The 19948-nt window shown below is 36.2% G+C and overlaps 1 protein-coding gene across 3 annotated transcripts in view; it reads right to left on the bottom strand.

Moving 5' to 3' along the window:
* IFT56 (intraflagellar transport 56) overlaps window positions 1-17281 on the bottom strand; it is a 54187-nt gene extending 36906 nt beyond the window's left edge. Inside the window, exons 1-7 of one of the 3 annotated variants that reach the window (XR_002797488.2) lie at window positions 17175-17280; window positions 16546-16683; window positions 13968-14060; window positions 11925-12039; window positions 10465-10514; window positions 5074-5219; window positions 3673-3844 (exon numbers count right to left, since the gene is read on the bottom strand). Coding sequence is in view for 2 of the 3 variants with exons in the window: in XM_004462130.3 (XP_004462187.1) it covers window positions 3673-3844; window positions 5074-5219; window positions 10465-10514; window positions 11925-12039; window positions 13968-14060; window positions 16546-16683; window positions 17175-17177 (717 nt within the window). In the remaining variant the exon portion in view is untranslated. Of the gene's footprint in view, window positions 1-3672; window positions 3845-5073; window positions 5220-10464; window positions 10515-11924; window positions 12040-13967; window positions 14061-15019; window positions 15141-16545; window positions 16684-17174 lie in introns of those variants that run through there. The other 2 variants (XM_004462130.3, XM_058297445.2) reach the window with 2 other exon arrangements.
* Between the last annotated feature and the right edge of the window lie 2667 nt (window positions 17282-19948).

Raw genomic sequence — 19948 nt, 5'->3', positions numbered from 1 at the left:
GCAGCCTGCCCAGGAATGGCACCACCCACACAGAGAGCTGACACAAGATGATGCAACAAAAAGAAACACAGATTCCCGTGCCACTGACAACAACAGAAGCGGACAAAGAAGACGCAGCAAAACAGACACAAAGAACAGACAACCGGGGGGGGGGGAGACCACATATGATTCTATTTATATGAAATTTCTAGGATAGGCAAATCTATAGAGACAGAATGTAGATTAATATCTGCTTAGGGCTGGGGAAATAGGAAAATGGAGGTGCGATAGCTAGTGGGAACAGGGCTGCTTTTTGAGATGATGGAATTGCTCTACAATTGACTTCAGTGATTGTTGAATATATTAAAAACCACTGAATTGTACACTTTAAAGGGGTGAATTTATGGTATGTTAATCATATCTCAATAAAGCTGTTAAAAAAGCTGTAGGAGACCTTATCTATGTTAGAGTGAAAATGATCATCTAAATACATGAAACCAATTTATGTAAGAAAAATTGAACCAGAAATACATCCTTTTATGTTCGAATTTTCTGTATCTTTATATTCAAAGCATATTTTTGGGGTTTTGTCTCTTCAATATAATTTAGCAATATTAGTCTTTTTTGGAGAACTTAACCCATTTAAATATAATTTGGGTTTAAAAAAGGCAAAACAACAGGTTCATATTATATCAGAGAATATGATCTCATTTTAAGAAATTATTTCTTAAACAGGATACATAAAGGACTTAACATTAAGAAAAATACAGGGAAACGACTTGGCCCAGTGGTTAGAGCGTCCGTCTACCACATGGGAGGTCCGCGGTTCAAACCCTGGGCCTCCTTGACCCTTGTGGAGCTGGCCCATGCGCAGTGCTGATGCGCGCAAGGAGTGACCTGCCACGTAGGGGTGTGCCCCCCCGTAGGGGAGCCCCACGCGCAAGGAGTGCTCCCGTAAGGAGAGCCACCCAGCACAAAAGAAAGTGCAGCCTGCCCAGGAATGGCGCCGCCCACACTTCCCGTGCCACTGACGAAGCGGACAAAGAAACAAGATGCAGCGGACAAAGAAACAAGATGCAGCAAACAGACACAGAGAACAGACAACCGGGGGAGGGGGGGAATTAAATAAATAAATAAATCTTTAAAAAAAAAGAAAGAAAGAAAAATACAGATAAACTTGGCTATGGTTCACCCTACAAAATCTTTGATAATTGCTAATATTTATTGAGAGTTTAATATGTATATCGAGTTAAGGATTTTATATACATCATATTCTTTAATCTTCATAACAACCTACAATTAGTTGGTACTAACAATCTAAAACAGTCAGTACTATTATTTTCCCTATTCTATGGATGCGTTTTCCAGATGATTCTTAGGGATGATTCTTAGGGAGGGTAAGTAATTTATCTAAAGTCACACAGCTGTTATCCAGGATTGGAATTTGGGTCTATCTGGTTCCAAAGCTCATGCTCTAATAATCCCTACCCTGGAGACCTTCCCAGGTGCCGCTGACAAGAATTCAAGCAGACATAGAAAAACACATAGCAAATGAACACAGAGAGCAGACAACTGGAGGGAGGGAAGGGAAAGGGGAGAAAAATAAATCTTAAAAAAATTTTTTTTAACTGAAAAAGAATGTCTTCTGGAAATGGGAAGTACAGCCTGGTATCCTGACTTGGATAGCTCTAGGCCCACAGAATACTGATTGGTTACCAAGCTATCCTTACGAGACTTTGCAAAGAACATGTGAAAGCAAAAATGTAAAAACTTAAAATAGATCTTACACAAAAATTGGTAGAGTCCCCAAGGCTGACTCAAGGCAGAAAGGCAAGAATAAATTTCTTTTTTTTTTTTTACCAAAGGATGAGAACTAAAGAGATTGAATTGCAAACTATTACCACAGAATTCTACTCTACTTACTACTGAGCTCTACTACTGAACTAAGGCTGAAATCTCCAGCTAACTAGGCAGACTCAGTGTCTCTTTAGTTGAAGCAAATATTTTTCCAAAAATGTACTTTATATATAATAGATATAATGCATAAATGGACTGCTCGATTGCATATTAAACAAGCACTAGCATTTGTGGATCAACTTTATCCACCTGAGCCATGAAACATGAATCTGGGCATAGGCAAAGGCCATGTGCTCTTCATCCTATTCTCCTCCTCCAACTACTAAACACTGTTACACTCCTGTCAAGAGTGTTAATGGTGCTCCTTGCCATTACATCTTTTTAATAAATTTTTATATGATGAGAACTGGAAATATTTTTTTGAGCAAGGATAGGATTTCAGACTTTTGGCACATGCAGAAATTTTACATTTAAATTTTGGTGGGTTCCAACAAAGTAAAGGCCAAGGAAATAATTTGTAGGCACAGACATCTCATAGAGTTAACCTAAAATAGATATGTGACCTCCTGTGCTCTCTCAGGTTCCTATATAATAAGAACTATAACAGCATTTATCCATAGGTTTGTCAGCAAAATGAAATAATGGATGTAAAAAGTTTTTCCCAGTGCTTATAAGTTAGTCGTTCAATAAGGATCTGTAAAATGTCTACCATTATTGCCTCTTGGGGTAACCTTAAAGGAGAAGTAGAAGTGTCCCAAGTGAAGAAAGAAGAAAGTCAGTCCAGGAAACAGAACAGTGTGTACAAAGCTATGCTGGTAAGAGAGTAAGGAGTACTGAAACAAATACAATGGCTGGCCTGGAGAGGACAAGAGTAGAAGTAGGCTATGCCTAGGTATATACCAAAAAGAACTGTAAACAGGGCCTCAGCCAGAAATTTGTACACTAATGTTCATAACAGCATTATTCATAATAGTTAAAAAGGGGAAACAACTCGTGTCCATTGATAGATGAATGGACAAACAAAATGTGGTGTACACATAAAATGGAATATCATTTGGCCATAAAAAGGAAGGAAATTCTGATACATGCAACAACATGGATGAACCCTGAGGACATCATGTTGAATGATATAAGCTAGACACAGAAGGACAAATATAATATGACTGCACTTATATGAAATACCTAGAATAAGGAAATTCACAGAGACAGAAAGTATATCACAGGGTACCAGGGGCTGTGGCAGGAGAGGAGAGATGGGGAGTTTTGTTTAATGGGTAGAGAATTTCTGCTTGGAGTGACAAAAAAGTTTTGGTAATGCATGGTGGTGATGGTGGCACAATACTGTAAATGTAACTAATATTACTGGACTAGGGCAGTGGCAAAGCAGGAGAGGAATATTTAAAAGAAATATCTAGGATGCAAAACTGATAGGAACTGGTAGATGTTTAGATGTAGGAGATGAAGGAGAAAATAGTGAAGGAGATTCCAGGTTTCTGATATGTTTTACTGGGTATATATTGATGACATTCACCTACAGAATCATAAACATATTTTAAAGGAAGAAAATGAAACATTTGTTTTAAAACTTATTTAAGTTAATGGAAGGCATCTAGGTAGAGATCATCTACAAGATATTAGACAAAACACAGAGAACTCAGAAGTCAAAATTCTTTTTAGAACATCTGATAAACAGGTTCTCACAGAATCACACTGGCTGTGACAAAGGGATATTAATCAAGAGTTATAAATGCATAATTAGAGTTTCATAATAACCTGAAAAATATAAACTATTTCAAACTAGAATTAAGTAAGTTAAAAATGCATTTCCATGACTACCTCAGCTGCTTTGCCATTGTAAAGGCGAAAATGATTACAGGCCTTAAGATTGAGTGCGATGGTACTATCAGGAATTTGCTGAAGATAAACAGCCAGAACTTCTTGGGACACATCATAGTAATCCAACTTGTAGTAACAGAGGGCCACATAGACATTGAGAGCAAGATATTCCCTGTTAAATGAAAGAATTAAGGGTTAAGAGTTTGTCTAGTTCACAAAAATGCTGTCAAACTACAAAGACATTTTTTAATGGCTCAAATATACAGGAAGGCAATAAGGACAGTTCATGAATTTGCCTTCTGAAGAAGAAAGTCAAGATATAATCAGCACATTTTTTTTCCTTTTTGAATTGTAATATTTTGGTGTCTTTATATAGAGTAAAAAATGACAACTAGAGAAGAAAGGGAAGATTGGCAGATTGAAGGTAAAGCAAAAGAAAGGAGAAAGGAAGTGGATGAGATATTTTTGAGGTTATAGGATGAGCTATTTTGGAGGTAACGGTAAGCAGTCAGCAATATAAAATTGGAATGTTATTTTTTCAGATTAGTTTATTTCTAATTTTGTCAGCAAGTTACCTGTAGTGTAAATACAACACTGAGATAGATATATCTAGACCATGCATCCTCAACTGGGGCATAATCATAGAAAAAAATCTTGCATGGGGGGTAACAGGGATGAAAAAAAATCATGCTCATTTTATGTGTAAAGCACATATACATATATAAAGTGTATGAACAGATACACAGTACATTTGTTAAAATTTCATTGGGGGGGTGGAGTGGGTAGGAACGATTGGAGTAAAAAAGTCTAACTACAAAAAAGGCTCCTTAGTGCCCATGTAGCAAGCAAGCTGAACACACACATGGTGAGCTGAGTGCCTGAGTGGTGAGCCAAGTGCCTGTGCAGCAAGCCAAGTGCCCACGCAGCTAGCCAGTACCCACGCAAATGAGTCAGGTAGCAAGACAATGATGCAACAAAAGAGAGACGAAGGGGAGAGTCAAGGTGAAGCGCAATAGAGACCAGGAACTGAGGTGATGCCATTAACAGGGAACCTCTCTCCACATCAGAAGACCCCAGGATTGAATCCTGGTGAGTCCTAGAGGAGAAAGATGAGGAGTGAAGATAAAAAAGAGAACTAGATACAGAAGATCACACAGCAGATGGACACAGACAGCAAAAAGATCAGGGTGGGGAGAGAGAGGGGAAGAAAAAAAAAAATAAAACAAATTTAAAAAAATAAAAAATAAAAATGAAATTCTTAAAAGAAAAGGGCTCCTTAGGTGATAATGAGAAAGAAAAATACTGATCTATACAAATCTTATCTAGATTCTTAGCCAAATTTGTTACAGAAGAAACCAACAAAATGAAAGAAATTTTCAATAAGCAAAAAAGGACACAGACCTATTATCTAGCAATATTCGCTTATATATATCAATAGCTTCTTGGTAGTGAGATCGCATATAGTGGATTGAGGCCAAACTGAGTTGATCTTCTGTGATATCCTGAAGATTCTGATGAAAGTTCATCAATTTCTTCTCATCATTAAACTAAAATTGCAACAGAGAAAAAGGCATGTAAAGATCCACATTACTGTACATATATAAACACCTTACAGAAATTTTAATTTCTTCGTCTCCCTATGTCTTTGTGCATCTATCTTCTCCCTATTATCATTCTGGCTCTTGTCTTCTTCTTTGTCTCCTCTTCAAGGAAAGGCTGAAAATAGCCTCTGGAGGCAAAGCCTTACAACAGAAAGCCTTTAAATTACAGCTAATATAAATTTCTTGACCTTGACACTCCCTTCTTATCTTTTTTTTATGCTCTATTTCTTTCTTTACATTTTCTCCCTTTCCTTTTTACTATGTCCTTTTACTTTTACCCTTTACACAATTATGATCTGTTCTTTTGTATATCTTTCTACTTAGTGGACAACATAGAATCAAAATGTAATGTGTCTTAGTAAATATGATTTCCAATTTTCTGTTCTAGATTTTTTAATTCATGCTTCAGTTAGTATACATTGTTGTTGTTTCAGCTTGTCAAAATTCCATTTCAACCTTGTATGCCTCCTTTGTTAAGCGGTTGCTAGTTACACATGGGATAGAACAGGTATATTCTTTTTAACAGTGACCCTTAATATGTAGATTACTCATTCTTAGTGTTGAGATTGACTTCTAAGCTTAAAAATCTTTAAAAAGAAGCTGGTTCCACAACAACAAAAAACTTTGAAGGTGACTTCTAGTTTGATCACATATATTACAGATAATTTTTATGAGTTATTTAAATCGTATCTTGATTTGGTAGGTAAATGGCTGCAGCTACTACATTACAAAGTCCAGACTGGAAAGGTTCCAATTAAGTCTAAATTTTCTTATCTACCTGCCCTTTGGTTAACTGATAATAACGATCAAGAAACCAGAGGTTCCAATATCACTATTTCACTAGACATAAAAATCAGAAACAATTCCGTTAACCAACAACAGGAACATGATTAAGTAACTTATAGCATATCTATTAGATGGAACATGAGAAAGATATTAAAATGCAAGGTGGGGAGTGGATGTGCCTCAAGAAGTTGAACGACTGCTTCCCACACGAGAGGTTCTGGGTTCAGTTCCCAGTGCCTCCTAAAAACAACAAACGAATGAAAAAAACAACTCAGGGGAGCTGATGTGGTTCAGTGGTTGAGTACCACCTTCCCACATACGAGGTCCTGGGTTCAATCTCAGGCCCCAGTACCTAAAAAAAAAAAAAAAAAAAGAAAAAAAAAAGAAAGACATAGAAGTGAGGTTCTAAATTAGAATGCTACAGATAGCATAGGATTAGGACAAAATAGAAAGAAACTATTCCATCTAAAATTAGTACCCATTGCTTAGTTTCAAACAATTCTTGCATGTAGAAATGTAAATTCAGTGTTTTTAAATCTTCAAATTTTTTAAAAAAGAAGCCAGAAATCCAAATATTTGTGTGACATTCCTATTGTTTAATTTTTTTAAAAATTGGAACACTGTTTTGAAAAGCTATCTATGGGTCCCTTGAACTTTTACTTAAATCTCTTCTATAGAATATCTAGTGACTTGGAAAAATGTTCATATACTTTTAAGTGAAAAACCTGGCTATAAAACAGTATAAGTACTATACCACAATTTAGTAAACTGAGATATGCATTTTTAAAAGACTGAAAGAAAGCAAAATATTATAGCAGTTATTGCTAAGTGGCAGACTTACATGAAATACTGATTTTTTTCCTTTTGATTTTCTCTATTATCCAAAAGTTTTATAGTGAACATGCATTATTTTTGTAATCAAGGAAAAACACAATAAAATACATTTCTTTAAATTGAGTCAAAGACTTCTACTAATAATAATAGCAGAGTAGCTTATTATAAGTTCTCTCACCAAGAACTAGAAAAGTTTGAAAACTATTGAAAAACCTGTGTGAAGACATGAGAGAGCTACCAAGGTAGTGAGGACATGAGTTGCCACAATCCCCCCAGAAAAGGAAAGTGTGAAAAGATGAGCCTGATATTTAGCATTGCTTTTTTTCTCCAGGCATCTGGAGAAATTCTTAATTAGTAGCTGAGATGCTGAAAACAAAGCAGAGTTTCACAAAGTCCTATGGGCTTAATGACAAAAATTAGAGCTCAGGCCCACCAGACTTCCATTTGGGACTGCTGAAAAGCCACCTTTGCAGCAGAGGTAAAAAGGAAATAGACCTGGCCTACTGAAATAGAATAGAATACTGAAATAAAAAATTGAAATAGACAGACTGAAGATCAGCTTTAAATTAGTACAATCCCTGACATGAATAAGGTGATTTGCCTCTCTCTGAAGTGCCTATCAGAATAAAGTAAATCCTCTCTGGAAGAAGACAAAATCATCCCAAACCTCAAATTATCTGTCTATATATTCATATACAATAGTTAGCATTCAATATTATGAAGCATACTGGAAGACAAGAGTAATTGATCAAAAACCAAGAAAAGAAATAGCCTACAGAAACAGACTGACAGGAGATACAGTTATTGGAATTATTAGATAGGGACTTTAAAATGTCTATTATCAATACGTTTAAGAAATTAAATTTAAAATTGTGAAATTTTAACAAGGAATTATAATTTTTTTAAAAGCACAAATATAAATTCTAGAACTGAAAAATATAATAACTGCAATTAAGAACTAAGCAGATGGATTTAATAGATTAGATACAGCTAAAGAAAGGTTTAGCTGTTAGAAATTGCTGCTAAAAATATACAAAAAATGTAGAAAAGAGTATTTAGAGACATATGAGACATAATGGAAAGGTCTATTACATACATACAATTGGGGTCTCTGGAGAAAAAAGGCGAATGGAGCAGAAGGAAAATTTGAAACGTTAAGGTCCAAGAATTTTACCAAATTGAAAAGTGACGTCAAAGCCACAGATTAAGCACTATGAAACCCACCAGATTAAGATGCAATGAAAACCACAGCTAGGCACATTATAGTAAATGTGCTAAAAAACAAAAATAATGAAGAATTCTTAAACACAGTCAGAAAATAAAACCTTCAAAGAAGCAACATTAAGACTGACAACTCACTTCTCAGCAGAAACAATGGAAACCAAAGAGCAATACAGTAACATCTTCACAGTGCTTTAGGAAAATCGCTATCTAGAATTCTGTACCCAGAAAAAATAGGGGAAGTGGCTTTGGCTCAATTGATTGGGCTCCCGTCTACCATATGGGAGGGCCTGGGTTTGCGTCCCAGGGCCTCCTTGTGAAGGCAGGCTGGACTGTGCCGGCGGAGAACTGACAGCCTGCACTCACAGAGAGCTGGTGCAGCAAGATGACGCAACAAAGGGAGACAAGCAGACAGAGAAGAACACACAGCGAATGGACACAAGAGAGCAGATAGCAAGCAAGCTGCAAAGGGGAGGGGGGTATAAATAAAATAAAAAATAAATCTTAAAAAAAATGGTGAAATAGACATTTTTAGACAAAAACTGAGAGAATTCATCACCAGAAGATTTACAGTAAAGGAAATATTAAAATAAGGTCTTCAAATAGAAGTAAAATGATTCCAAATGAAAGCACAAAGATGCAGGAAGAAATGAAGAGCAAAGGAAAGGGAAAATATGATTAAATATAAATGCATAATGACTTAAAAAAACAGCAATAATAGTGTCTTGTGGAATTACGAAAAATTAATTAAAATATATTTCAAATTTTCACAAAAGATGGGAGGAAGTAAATGAGTTAAAAGGAACTACAAAAAAACTGGTAAAAGTACTAAAATTAAACTTCAATACACAAAAGACACCTGCTAGAGTAACTGCTTAAATAATTTAAAAGTTTGCAATACTAACAAGTGAATGAAGGGTAAACATGGAATGATAAAAAAAACCATCCAAAAGAAGACAAGAAAGGAGAGAAAAAGAAACATAGATCAGTTAGAACAAATAGAAAACAAATAGTAAGATGGCAGTTATAAATCTGACCATATCAGTAATTATATTAAGAAAATAGATTAAATATTAGAGTTTCCAAAAAATGAAGATTTTTAACTGGATTTTAAAAGCGCAAAACTCAATTATTTGCTATTTATAAGAGACCTTTAAGTGTAAGGAAATAGAAAGATAAAAAGTAAAAGAATAGAAAGAGACAGAATTTGCAAAACTAACCAAAAGAGTGCTAGTGTATCTTTACAAATATGATAAAGTAGACTTTAAGAGGAATTTTTAGAGCTAAAGAGGGACATTTCATAAAAAATGTTTCAATCCACTAGGAAGGCAAAACAATTCTAAATTTGTATGTACCTAACAATCTGTAAAACATGTAAAACAAAAACTGACAAAGCTAAAAAGAAAGTTCACATCTATCAGTGTGAACTTCTAAGTTGCACCAAAAATTATTTTCATGTGCTGCCTGTAGACAATTAAACTGCGATACAATATTGCAATACGAAATAAATGCTTTAAAGTTGTTTACACCAATTAACTTGGTAATTCCATTTCCAGGATGTTCAAAATGGCACATTTATAATAAAAAATATAAAACAGTCTGAAGCCAAATAACTGAGAAATGTTAAATAAATTATGGCACATGTATATGACAGAGGTTTATAAAGTCATTTAAAAATCATGTTTTTGAAGACCATTTAGTGACTTGAGACTATGTTCACAGTAAAAAGGTAAGTGAAAAAAAGCAAAATACAAAAATACGTATTTAACGTAAGTTCCATTCTGTAAAACAAAGAAAAAAACCAAACAGATAAATATGCAATAAAAATTAATAATCCTGAAAGAAGGTACAATATACCAAAAGGTTGAAAGGTGGCTATATTTTAGTATGGTGGATGTTATTTTCTTTTTTTCTCTTATTTATATTTTCATTGTTTAATAAATGAACACATGTAGCTCTTATAATTTCAAACTATATTATTTACAAAATATTTTTATGATGATCAAAATGATTGACATGAGGCAATTATGAAAAGTGTATATTTATTTTCAGAAATTGGGACAAGGTGTCTTTGAATCTGTTTCCTATGAGACAATAGGATAGTTGACTCACATAAACCTTCTTAAATGACTGCTACTTAAGAATAACTAAAAGCTAACATCACTGAACAAATTAAAAGGGTAAAGAACATTGAAAGGGAAGAAAATCCTATAAAATTAGAGCCTATTATCTGCTTTACTGGAAATACCATTAACAGAAATTTTTAGTTATTTTTCTCTACTGTTGGTGACAAGAAAGAAAAAAGGAAAAATATTTAAAAAATAAAAGCATGAAATGAGAACATGGATACCTTGTGAGCCAAGTGGAAGAGCAGGCGGTTTTGGAGTCGGCTTTTTGGAGCTGAAAGAAAAATCCAAACTGTTTATCAAAGAACTCAATAGTCTATGAACTTAGTCCTTGCAGGTATGAAATTAAACTCAGATGAGTCTTTCCTAATCCTTATCTTTCTGATCTGAACATATCTCTGCTATAATACATACAGTTTTAGTCTGGTTTCTACCTGCAGAGGTTCTTGATGCTGTTGCTATAGCATTAAGAACCAGAAGAAAATTATTCTAAGAATCTGCTCTTTCCCACCACTTGTTCTACCTGATTCTATTATAATGACCCACAGCACAAGACTACACAAGCACAGTAGTGTAGTGCAGCCCAACTTTGTGATGTCTATAAGCTGAAATAAACTAGTTATGGTCATCTCAATATGTGTATTGAATTCTATGTCAGTTCCTTCTGAAATCTCCTTTCCCATCATCATGCTGCCATGTTTTCCTAAATACTAGCCCTGTCTCTCTAATATGGATCTGCTAGCACGATAATCTGCCACACTGAAATAGGTAGCCAACCAAAGAAGTTAATATCATTCAAGTTTCAGATTCCTTTATACTCTTGGGAAATTTTCCTAATTCTGGACACTCAATCCTATTTCTCTTTTCCAATAAAAATTCATAATTGACCAATAAAAAGAAAAAAGTATGGATAGTTACCCCAACCAATATATCACCTTCTACTTCTACTTCTAACGCTGAGATAAAGTTTAGAAACATGAGATAAAGTAAGTAATTTAAAGGACCTGATAACTAAATTAGGAAAAACTTCTTTAGTACTTGTGAAACAATTTGGATATTAATCAAGAAAGGCTTCAAGTTCACATTCTCAAAAGATTCTGAACTGGAATTCTTCATATATATATAGCAGTTAATTCTCTAAGAATTTGCCCTGGAATACTTTTTTCCCTAACAAATTTCCTAACCTAGTTTCCCTACATTTTCTTGAATTTAATTTGATTCTTACTCTACTGCTAATCTTTTCTCCTATGTTTTCCCTTTTGCCATATTCTTGTTTGAAAACTTGAGTACAGGTCTCCTGAAAGACTGTCATGACAAGAACCCTGGCTTCTTCATATCGAAATTACTGGGCTTCCCACTCAGAAGTGGGAAGCGAATGTAAAATCTATAACCACAAGAACTTGAACAACTATACCCAACTCCTACCATTAGCAAGAACTTAAGAAAGAAAACTTGCTCTTTTTCCTCTCTCATCCTTCTCCTTTCTGGTTGTAGCTTCTTTAGGGGAATATTAACTCATTAAACATAAAGTTGCTCAAATCCAAAATTCTTTGAAGAATAAAGCTATTCTTGGCTTTTTAATTTCTCTTTGTTTTTTCTCAATAGAAAAAGAAATAAGTTTTAAAATTTCCAAAGTGACTCTTATTATGCATGAAAATATTAGATATTAAAAGAGCCATTTCACCTTTAAATCCAGCTGCTTCAGCTTGTTTATACATTCCAAGAAAGAAGTAGGTACAGGCTAGGTTCACCCAGACTTCAGGATTGCAACTTTCCTCTTTTGTTGCATTTTCATATTCCTGAAATAAATATTGAGCAATGATCCTGTTTTGCCAGTAAAGCAATCAATGGCACCATTCTTCTATAATGGAACAAGATTTATCCCTGAGATTGGACAACTTGACATTTAGAGAATCCTATATGTTCCTTAACTGCTCCTGAAAAGGTTAAATACTGAAATTAAAGCTCAGTCCTACCCATGTAGGGCTGTTGTTCATATAATCTTACACTTGTTTTTCCCTTCTAACACTGATATGTATTAACAAACCATAAAAAAAACAAACTAAAATATTTTATTTTTGCTAAATTAAAAAGGCATATACTACTATACACAACACCAACACTAGATAATAATTCTCAAGTCACCTACCCCAAACTGCTTTGTGCTCACTGACAAAGCAGCCGACATCTCCGGGGCCACCATTCACTCCTCCGTAAGAGGAAGTCCCTTCAAGATTCACAGACTTTGCACACCTCTAGGTCTTTGTCCACGGTCTTCTCTCCACAAAGCCCTTTCAATCATTTCCCCCTTAGTGCATCCTGAAATGCTACTCCTCCTCTAAGACCTTGTGAAAAAGCCATCTCTTCTATTCAACTTTCTACAAAGCCTCAGTCAGCCAGAGTTGCTCTTTCACTTGTATTCCCATAGCTCTTTGTTAAAACATTTAGATTGGGATTTGTCCCATTCTCTCCTTTATTTCCTGCATGCTACTAGTTCAATGAAAAATATATTCAATAGTATACTTAGTATCTAACATGGTGAGTCATACTGATGTCTTTAACAAAAGGATATACCTCTTGAATTGGTTAAAAGGAATACAAAAGATAAACTATAAGAAATACATAGGTTCAGCTAACCTAAAATACGATAACTTTACTACAGTACGAATTTCTTTTCACCCGAATTGTTTTCTGGCTTTATTTAGCTTTACATTTAAAAAAGAAAAAGGTAAAATTTTTTCCCTGCCAACGACACTTTCTGAAATTCACTTTCACCTATATTTTCCATATTCTTTTATTTTTTTAAAGTCTTTACTATATATCTTTATTCCTTTTATTACTACTGGATTATTCTTAATTTTCTCCTAAACATTTCACAAATACCACCAGCATGTGTTGTCCTTTTTACATCTTCTCTTTTCTTTCACCAATTATGTTCCTTCTGTTCTTCATCTTACCTTACCTCCTCATTACCTGATCATGAGTACTATCATTTGCATTATGCAGATTCTTCAACTATCCTTAGATTATATTTTGGGAGTAAGAATATGTGGGAAAATGTTTAAACAATTTCATTTATGAAGGAAAAGTTGCTTGACAAGGGGCATCTATAATTTTAACTAGATGTGAATCCATAATTCTATAGACTGATTATTGTAGATGGGTAGGGTTTACAAGGATCAGGAAAAAAAAATCCGAAACAATTATACTTGCAAAATTATAAACATAATATAATATTTATGCCAAAAGTAACAAGCAAAGTAAAAAGGAACTTCTTTTGAGAAAACTCATGAAAATTTTTATCAAAATGGCTTATTTTTCTGAAGATTTATTTAAATACTATTGTTAATGTGTTATGCAATCTCTTAAATATGTATGTAAAACAAAAAGCAAACAAGATATACATATATATACATGAATATGTATAGAACATTTTTGAAGCAATACATCAAGAAAACTATTACCAGTGGCTACTTCTTCTAACAGAGAAGTCAGACTAGGAAAGGTAGATAGGGTGTGCTTTTTTCTTTTTCTTTTTATTTGTTCCCTTCTAAATTGTTTGAATTTTACCATGCCATGAATATGTATTATTATTAAAAGACAAATTTCTACCATTGATTGTATACTTTGGATAGATTTATGTTTTATCAATAAAACTAATTTAAAAAGACAAAGTTTCATACTATTTTAAACACATTTTTGTTCCTTTTTTTTTTTTTTTACTAACCTCCAAAGCTCTCTTGTAGTCACCCAGGTGAAAAGCACAGTATCCAATCCATAAATTAGTATCCTCCTCTTGTTCCCCAACATGACGTTTGAACTTAAGATAAAAATTCATGAAAAAAAGCATGAAAAACTTTGAATAATAAACCCTTTGTTTAAAAAATTCTATGCTAATTTACTGATGAATGATATGAAATTTTAAGAAATAGAAGCAAAACAATAACCATTTCAATTAAACCCATATCAATGGGCTAATTATCACTGCAATTTACATTTTCAAATATAACTTTCTGTACTCACGTGTTACTCCAGAAAATATTTAAGAGTTATCCTCACAACAATTCTAGGAGATATGTAAGGAACAGGACAATTATGTGAAATATTTAATGCTAAGTAACTGAAGTAAGGATGATAAAGCAATGAACTCAAGGCCTTACAGCCTATAAGTGTGGTGTTAGGGAAACTTAAACTAATGTCTCACTCTGAAGCCCATGTGCTCACACTTCATGCTCTACTGCATTCAACCTCACACTTCAATCTTGCCCTGTTAGCACACACATATATTTATTTTTAGGTTAGAAACTTTCACTGAGGATAAGCCATAAAATCACTACTACACTTAAACAGATTAGCCCACCTGGGCCTACAAGAGTTAGGGATGTGCAGAGGACTGGCATCATTTATGTCCATTGTGAACTGTACTTATTAATTACTTCACCTCAATAAAAAGAAAAGTCCTATTTTACTGGAAAGGATCAAGACCTTGAAAAGGAGTCTGAATTTCCATGGTAAGGTGAGGTTTTTCACTCTGCAGAGTAATAAATCAAAAACATGTGTGAAAAATGAAATTAAAAAATCAAATGAGCCAACACATATTTACAGAGCATACACTGTAGAACTTACAGTACCTTAGCCATTACAAGATGAAGACACGCCTTTGATAACTGTCTGGGAAACAAACTTATTCCTGTAGCCCGCTTCACAGAATTAGAAATCCTCTTATAACCAAATGCTATGAATCTGAGTACAGTGCTTTAAGTCTGAAGAAATGCTTACTTGACGTCTCCTTGAATTTGCCCCAGAAATTTCCTGAAGCCATAGGAGAGCTCATGAGACTTCCTCACCCCAAACCATGGCAATTCCCATTCTCACATAGCATGGCACTCCAACTGTTGAGCTAAGAATGTAAGCATAGAGTGGAGTTTTCCTGCCAACTTAAAGAGAAGAAAAACAGAGACTGATAAAAATCAAACTTTTATCTATGGCACTCAGTCCCCTAATTCACAGAGCCAGAAGGCCCTTTAGAGTCAACTTCTTCACATTAAAAATGAGAAAACTAACACCAAAGAGGTAAAACAATGTGCTTAACACAAGAACACTGATATGAAACATAGGACTAGACAGGGATGATTAAGATATATATGTAAAGCAAATGAAAACAATTATTTTTGAGAGATTCAGAGTAATGCTTTTTGGTACTCTGCAGAAATGATCATGGCATTACACAACCAGACAATACCATCAAAACTCTTCATCATTTGGCACATCTCTTCACTCTCCTATAGCATGCCCTTTCCAAAAAGCAGTTTCTCAAAGTGCAATCTCCTTGGACCATTACATCAGAAGCACTCAGACTATTTATTAAAATGCAGATTCTAGAGCTCCACTACAGATCTAAAGAATCGGAAGCCCTAGGGCAGGGTTCTAGGAGCCTACATTTTAATAAGTAAACTAGGTGATTCCAATACACATTAAAATTTGAGAACTACTGTCACAGAGATTAGAACTGTTTTCCAAGTACACAATATTTTAAACAATAAGCATGGTAGAATTATTTAAATTTGATCAGCAATTTATAACAGCAATAAATCTTAAACTTATTAGGGGCTAGAATAAACAATTTGTGAACTAACACTGTATTAAATGTCCAATTTTTAGGTTAGATTCACAATCAGCTGGAATAAACACAATCAAAAGTGTTCCTCAAGAAATAAGTTTATTTTAGTTTATTTTTAATCCGTTTTATAGTGACCACGACTGCTTTTCCTGTGATTGAACTCCAGGTCTTATCTCCGGGGCGACCCTACCTGCTCCCTCCACCAGCCCTGATTTCCAGGAAACTAATCTTGCAGCTGTAGGACTGCAGAGATAAACAACTTGTACTGCAGGGGGAAAAAAAGAGGGAAAAACAGCTTCAGGTGCTAGCTATTTTGAGAATCAAAGTTGCCTCTGATCTTCCTCTCCCCTCTCTTGTGAGAGTATTTTTCCATAGCCTTTACCCTGATTATAAAAGGTAACCAACTCCCTGTCTTCCTCAGAGTTGAGATCAGTCAGTGTTTTGAGTTCTCTCTCCCCTACCTGTAACTATGAATAAAATCATCATTGTCTTTTTAACTTTGTCCAAAGAAATATTTCTTTGACAATTAGCTTGGAATCTTCATCTCACTAAATTAACAGAGGGTTGCTTAAAGAAGTCCCAGAATGCACCCACCTGTTCCCACACAGAGCAAACAGCCATTCACCCAAGCATTCATCTATACTTGGTATTCACCTCCTAAGAAGCAACCTTCTTTGGACATTACCTCCAAAAGGGTGATAGCTCCAGTGAAATCTCTTTGTGAAAGTAGCTCCTCTAGTTTTGGAATCTTCCTACCTTTCTTCTTTCTTCTGTCCGTGTGCGGTAGGTCTCCACCTACTGCAGGTTTGGCCCTTGAAAGCATCTGTGAAAGAAACAAGAAAGACAGCTGTATGGTCCAATTCCAATGATCAGTTTCAAACGGAAGGAGACAGCTCAGGACTTACACACAAGTCAAATCCCTAATAATGAATACTAAGCAAGCTTATTCAAACTCTTTTTGTAACACATATTTTACCAAAAGGGTCATCACCCTGTACTTGGGCTGAATCAGCTACTCTTTAACTTATTTTTCCTCTCCGCTTAGGGTAGGGTAGGAATGCTTTCGTGCAACTTCTGTCATCTCACCTACCCTTGACCTGCCCTCCATCCCACACGCAGCTCAGGAGTGGAGAAGTGGAGAAGCAAGAGGGAAGAAAGCATTCAAGTGTTTACAATTGCAACACTGGGACGGCAGGGGGATCGAATCACCCTCTGCTGACACTCTTGGACTTAACCCAGAAGTATTCTAGGAACCTTTAATCCCCAGCCCCAAGACCAACTCAAGGTTCGCCCTTACTTCTCAGAAATACTAACCATCTTGGCGTCAGTCCTGTAAACCCGCCGGGCAGACTGACAGCAAAGGCCTGGTCTCAGCGCGTCGCGGCATCCACACAGCCACGCTCGGTTTCCACGGCAACCACGCTGTGGCGGGTCCGTACCCGAAGAGTGTTCGCCCGAGAACCAGTGCCCTGTGTTTCTTGGTTCTGTTCCTCATCTGCCTCTAAAAGAGTGGACGTTCCCCTCTCAGAAGATGGTCGTTCTCTCTCCTGAGAGCGAAAGTTTGCCTATATCTCTATTTATGAGATTATTTCAGGACGATACTAGTTAGAATGGCGCTGCTTCTCAAATACAAATTTCTTGGGAAAGTAATTTTCAAGGAAACACTTCTGATTTGGACAGCGTAGAGTTCCCTAGCAAACCCCAGGATCTCGATCTCTGGCGGGTGTGGGAAGCTTAGAAAAAAAATTCTGCTGAACTAAGGGAGTCGATGTTTGGAAGTGAGAGGGCACTAAGATGCAGTTTCTTATTTCCACAGACAGAACTGCACACAATAAGAAAATGTGGTAAATATTTGTTAATTGAACGACGTAATTTATCTGTCTTATTCCTGAACCCAGGTAATACCGCTGCAAGAGTAATACTGCAAGAGTAGTCTGTTTATTTATGCAGATCCAAACTCCATCAAACTAAGTAAATGTTTCTCAATAAAGAGTTTATAGGAAGATCGTATAATGTAGTCTTTGTGTGTCATAGATTTTGAAGCCACATCTGCCATTTCCTGGCTGTATGACTTTGGATTGAGGGGTTCTTAACTTTTTTGTTCCACGGACCCCCTTTGCCAGTCAGGTGAAAACCACGACCCCTTCCTAAGTCCACGCTATACTGTGTATTGTTTAATAAATATATCACACCTGCACCAACACATCCCCACAAAAATTTTTTTTTATTTCAATTCAAGATCATGAACCCCTCCTCCAAGACCTAGTTTCTTAATTTGTAGAGTGAGGATAATAACCATATTTACTTCGTAATGTCCCTGAGAGCCTTGAGACGGACTCCACTTACAGTAAATGCTTATAGTAAGAGCGTACAGTAAGTGCTCAATGAATGTTAGTTATTACAAATTCAGTGAAGTGCGTTCAACTGGGTGAGCTGAAGAACTGAACTGGAAAGCCAGCCAAAGAAAGGGAGGTGCAGATGAGATTGGGCCAAGTGAGGAGAGAATTACCTCATTGATTTAAAATTGAGACATATCATAACCATAGGGTAAGCACATTGTGGGGGGGAAGGGTAGGGTGAATTTGTATATAAAATTGTAAACCAGGGAAACGGATTTTGGCCCAGTGGTTAGGGCGTCTGTCTACCACATGGGAGGTCCGCGGTTCAAGCCCCGGGCCTCCTTGACCCGTATGGAGCTGGCCCATGCGCAGTGCTGATGCGCGCAAGGAGTGCCCTGCCACGCAGGGGTGTCCCCGCATAGGGGAGCCCCATGAGCAAGGAGTGCACCCATAAGGAGAGCCGCCCAGCCCGAAGGAGGGAGCAGCCTGCCAAGGAATGGCGCCGCCCACACTTCCCGTGCCCCTGACGACAACAGAAGCGGACAGAGAAACAAGACGCAGCAAAAAGACACAGAAAACAGACAACTGGGGGAGGGGAGGGGAGAGGAGGGGGGAGGGGAGGGGAGAGGAGGGGGGGAGGGGAGGGGGGAGGGGAGGGGAGTTAAATAAATAAAAATAAATCTTAAAAAAAAAAATTGTAAACCAAAGAACAAAAGAAATCATGATGAGTTTGCTGTTGTACTAAGGTTGCTTGAAAAAATACGTGCAATATTTGGGACATAGTTATACTAAAACTGTTTATCTGAAGTTCAAATTTAACTTAAAACCTTATGTTTTAAGCTCTTTGATCAGGCTGTAAAATCATCCAGTGTTTAAACTAATATAAATTGAAACAGGGTTGTAATACTCACATATTTGCATCCAAACAGAAGGTGAGTGAAGATTATGACAGCAATTTGAGATTTTAGAGAGAGTTTTATGCCTTTCCTAGGGCTCATCCTTCCTCCCATAGAGGCAAGTAGTAATTGGAATTAAATGGAGCAGAAAGCAGTTCATATTCTCTGTGTTCCATTAAATTGAGGAACAAGAGCTGAACTTACCTGAGAGCCTTTTTCCAGGCCGTTGCTTCACGACAAACAGACTGCATCAGAGAATATAAACCAGCCAGAACAAAGGGAGCTCCATTCCAAAAGAAGTAGCTAGAGCCAATGTAGAAGGGAGGTAGGCTCCCACTGGCTATCTTAGTATCTAATATTCATATGTAAAAATGCTTGGAAAATGTAATACACAGGTTATTTCTATTAGAGTGTTTTACAGAGCTTTACCAAACTCTAATAGGCAGGTTGACCCTTACTTAACATATGCAGGCACAGGGCAAGAATACAAATGCAGGTCCACATACCATATATCTAAATCTTGAATGTTTTAAAAAAATTCAGCCTAAAACCCTTTATTCTTTTACCTTAACAAATATACCAGCACAAAGGAGAGCATGCCATATAGAATATAGAATTCTCAGGTTTCCTGGAATTTTGTGCTGGAATTTGGCAGTATGGAGAAAGCCAGCCTCAGCTGTGGCCTCAGCCTTCAACTTTCTATTCTCACCCCAGGTTCCATCCCTCACCATGAGGGACTTCGTGTATGCATTTGTATACCCAGCCCACAAGTCGAAGTTCTAGTCACCCACTCTTCTGTTAACTGTCACTCCTTGTCAGACCCAAAAGGAGGACAGATCCATGGAAGATACCC

Source organism: Dasypus novemcinctus, chromosome 5, assembly GCF_030445035.2.
Source record: "Dasypus novemcinctus isolate mDasNov1 chromosome 5, mDasNov1.1.hap2, whole genome shotgun sequence".
Classification (NCBI taxonomy): domain Eukaryota; kingdom Metazoa; phylum Chordata; class Mammalia; order Cingulata; family Dasypodidae; genus Dasypus; species Dasypus novemcinctus.
This window is presented reverse-complemented; position numbering and strand designations above follow the sequence as displayed.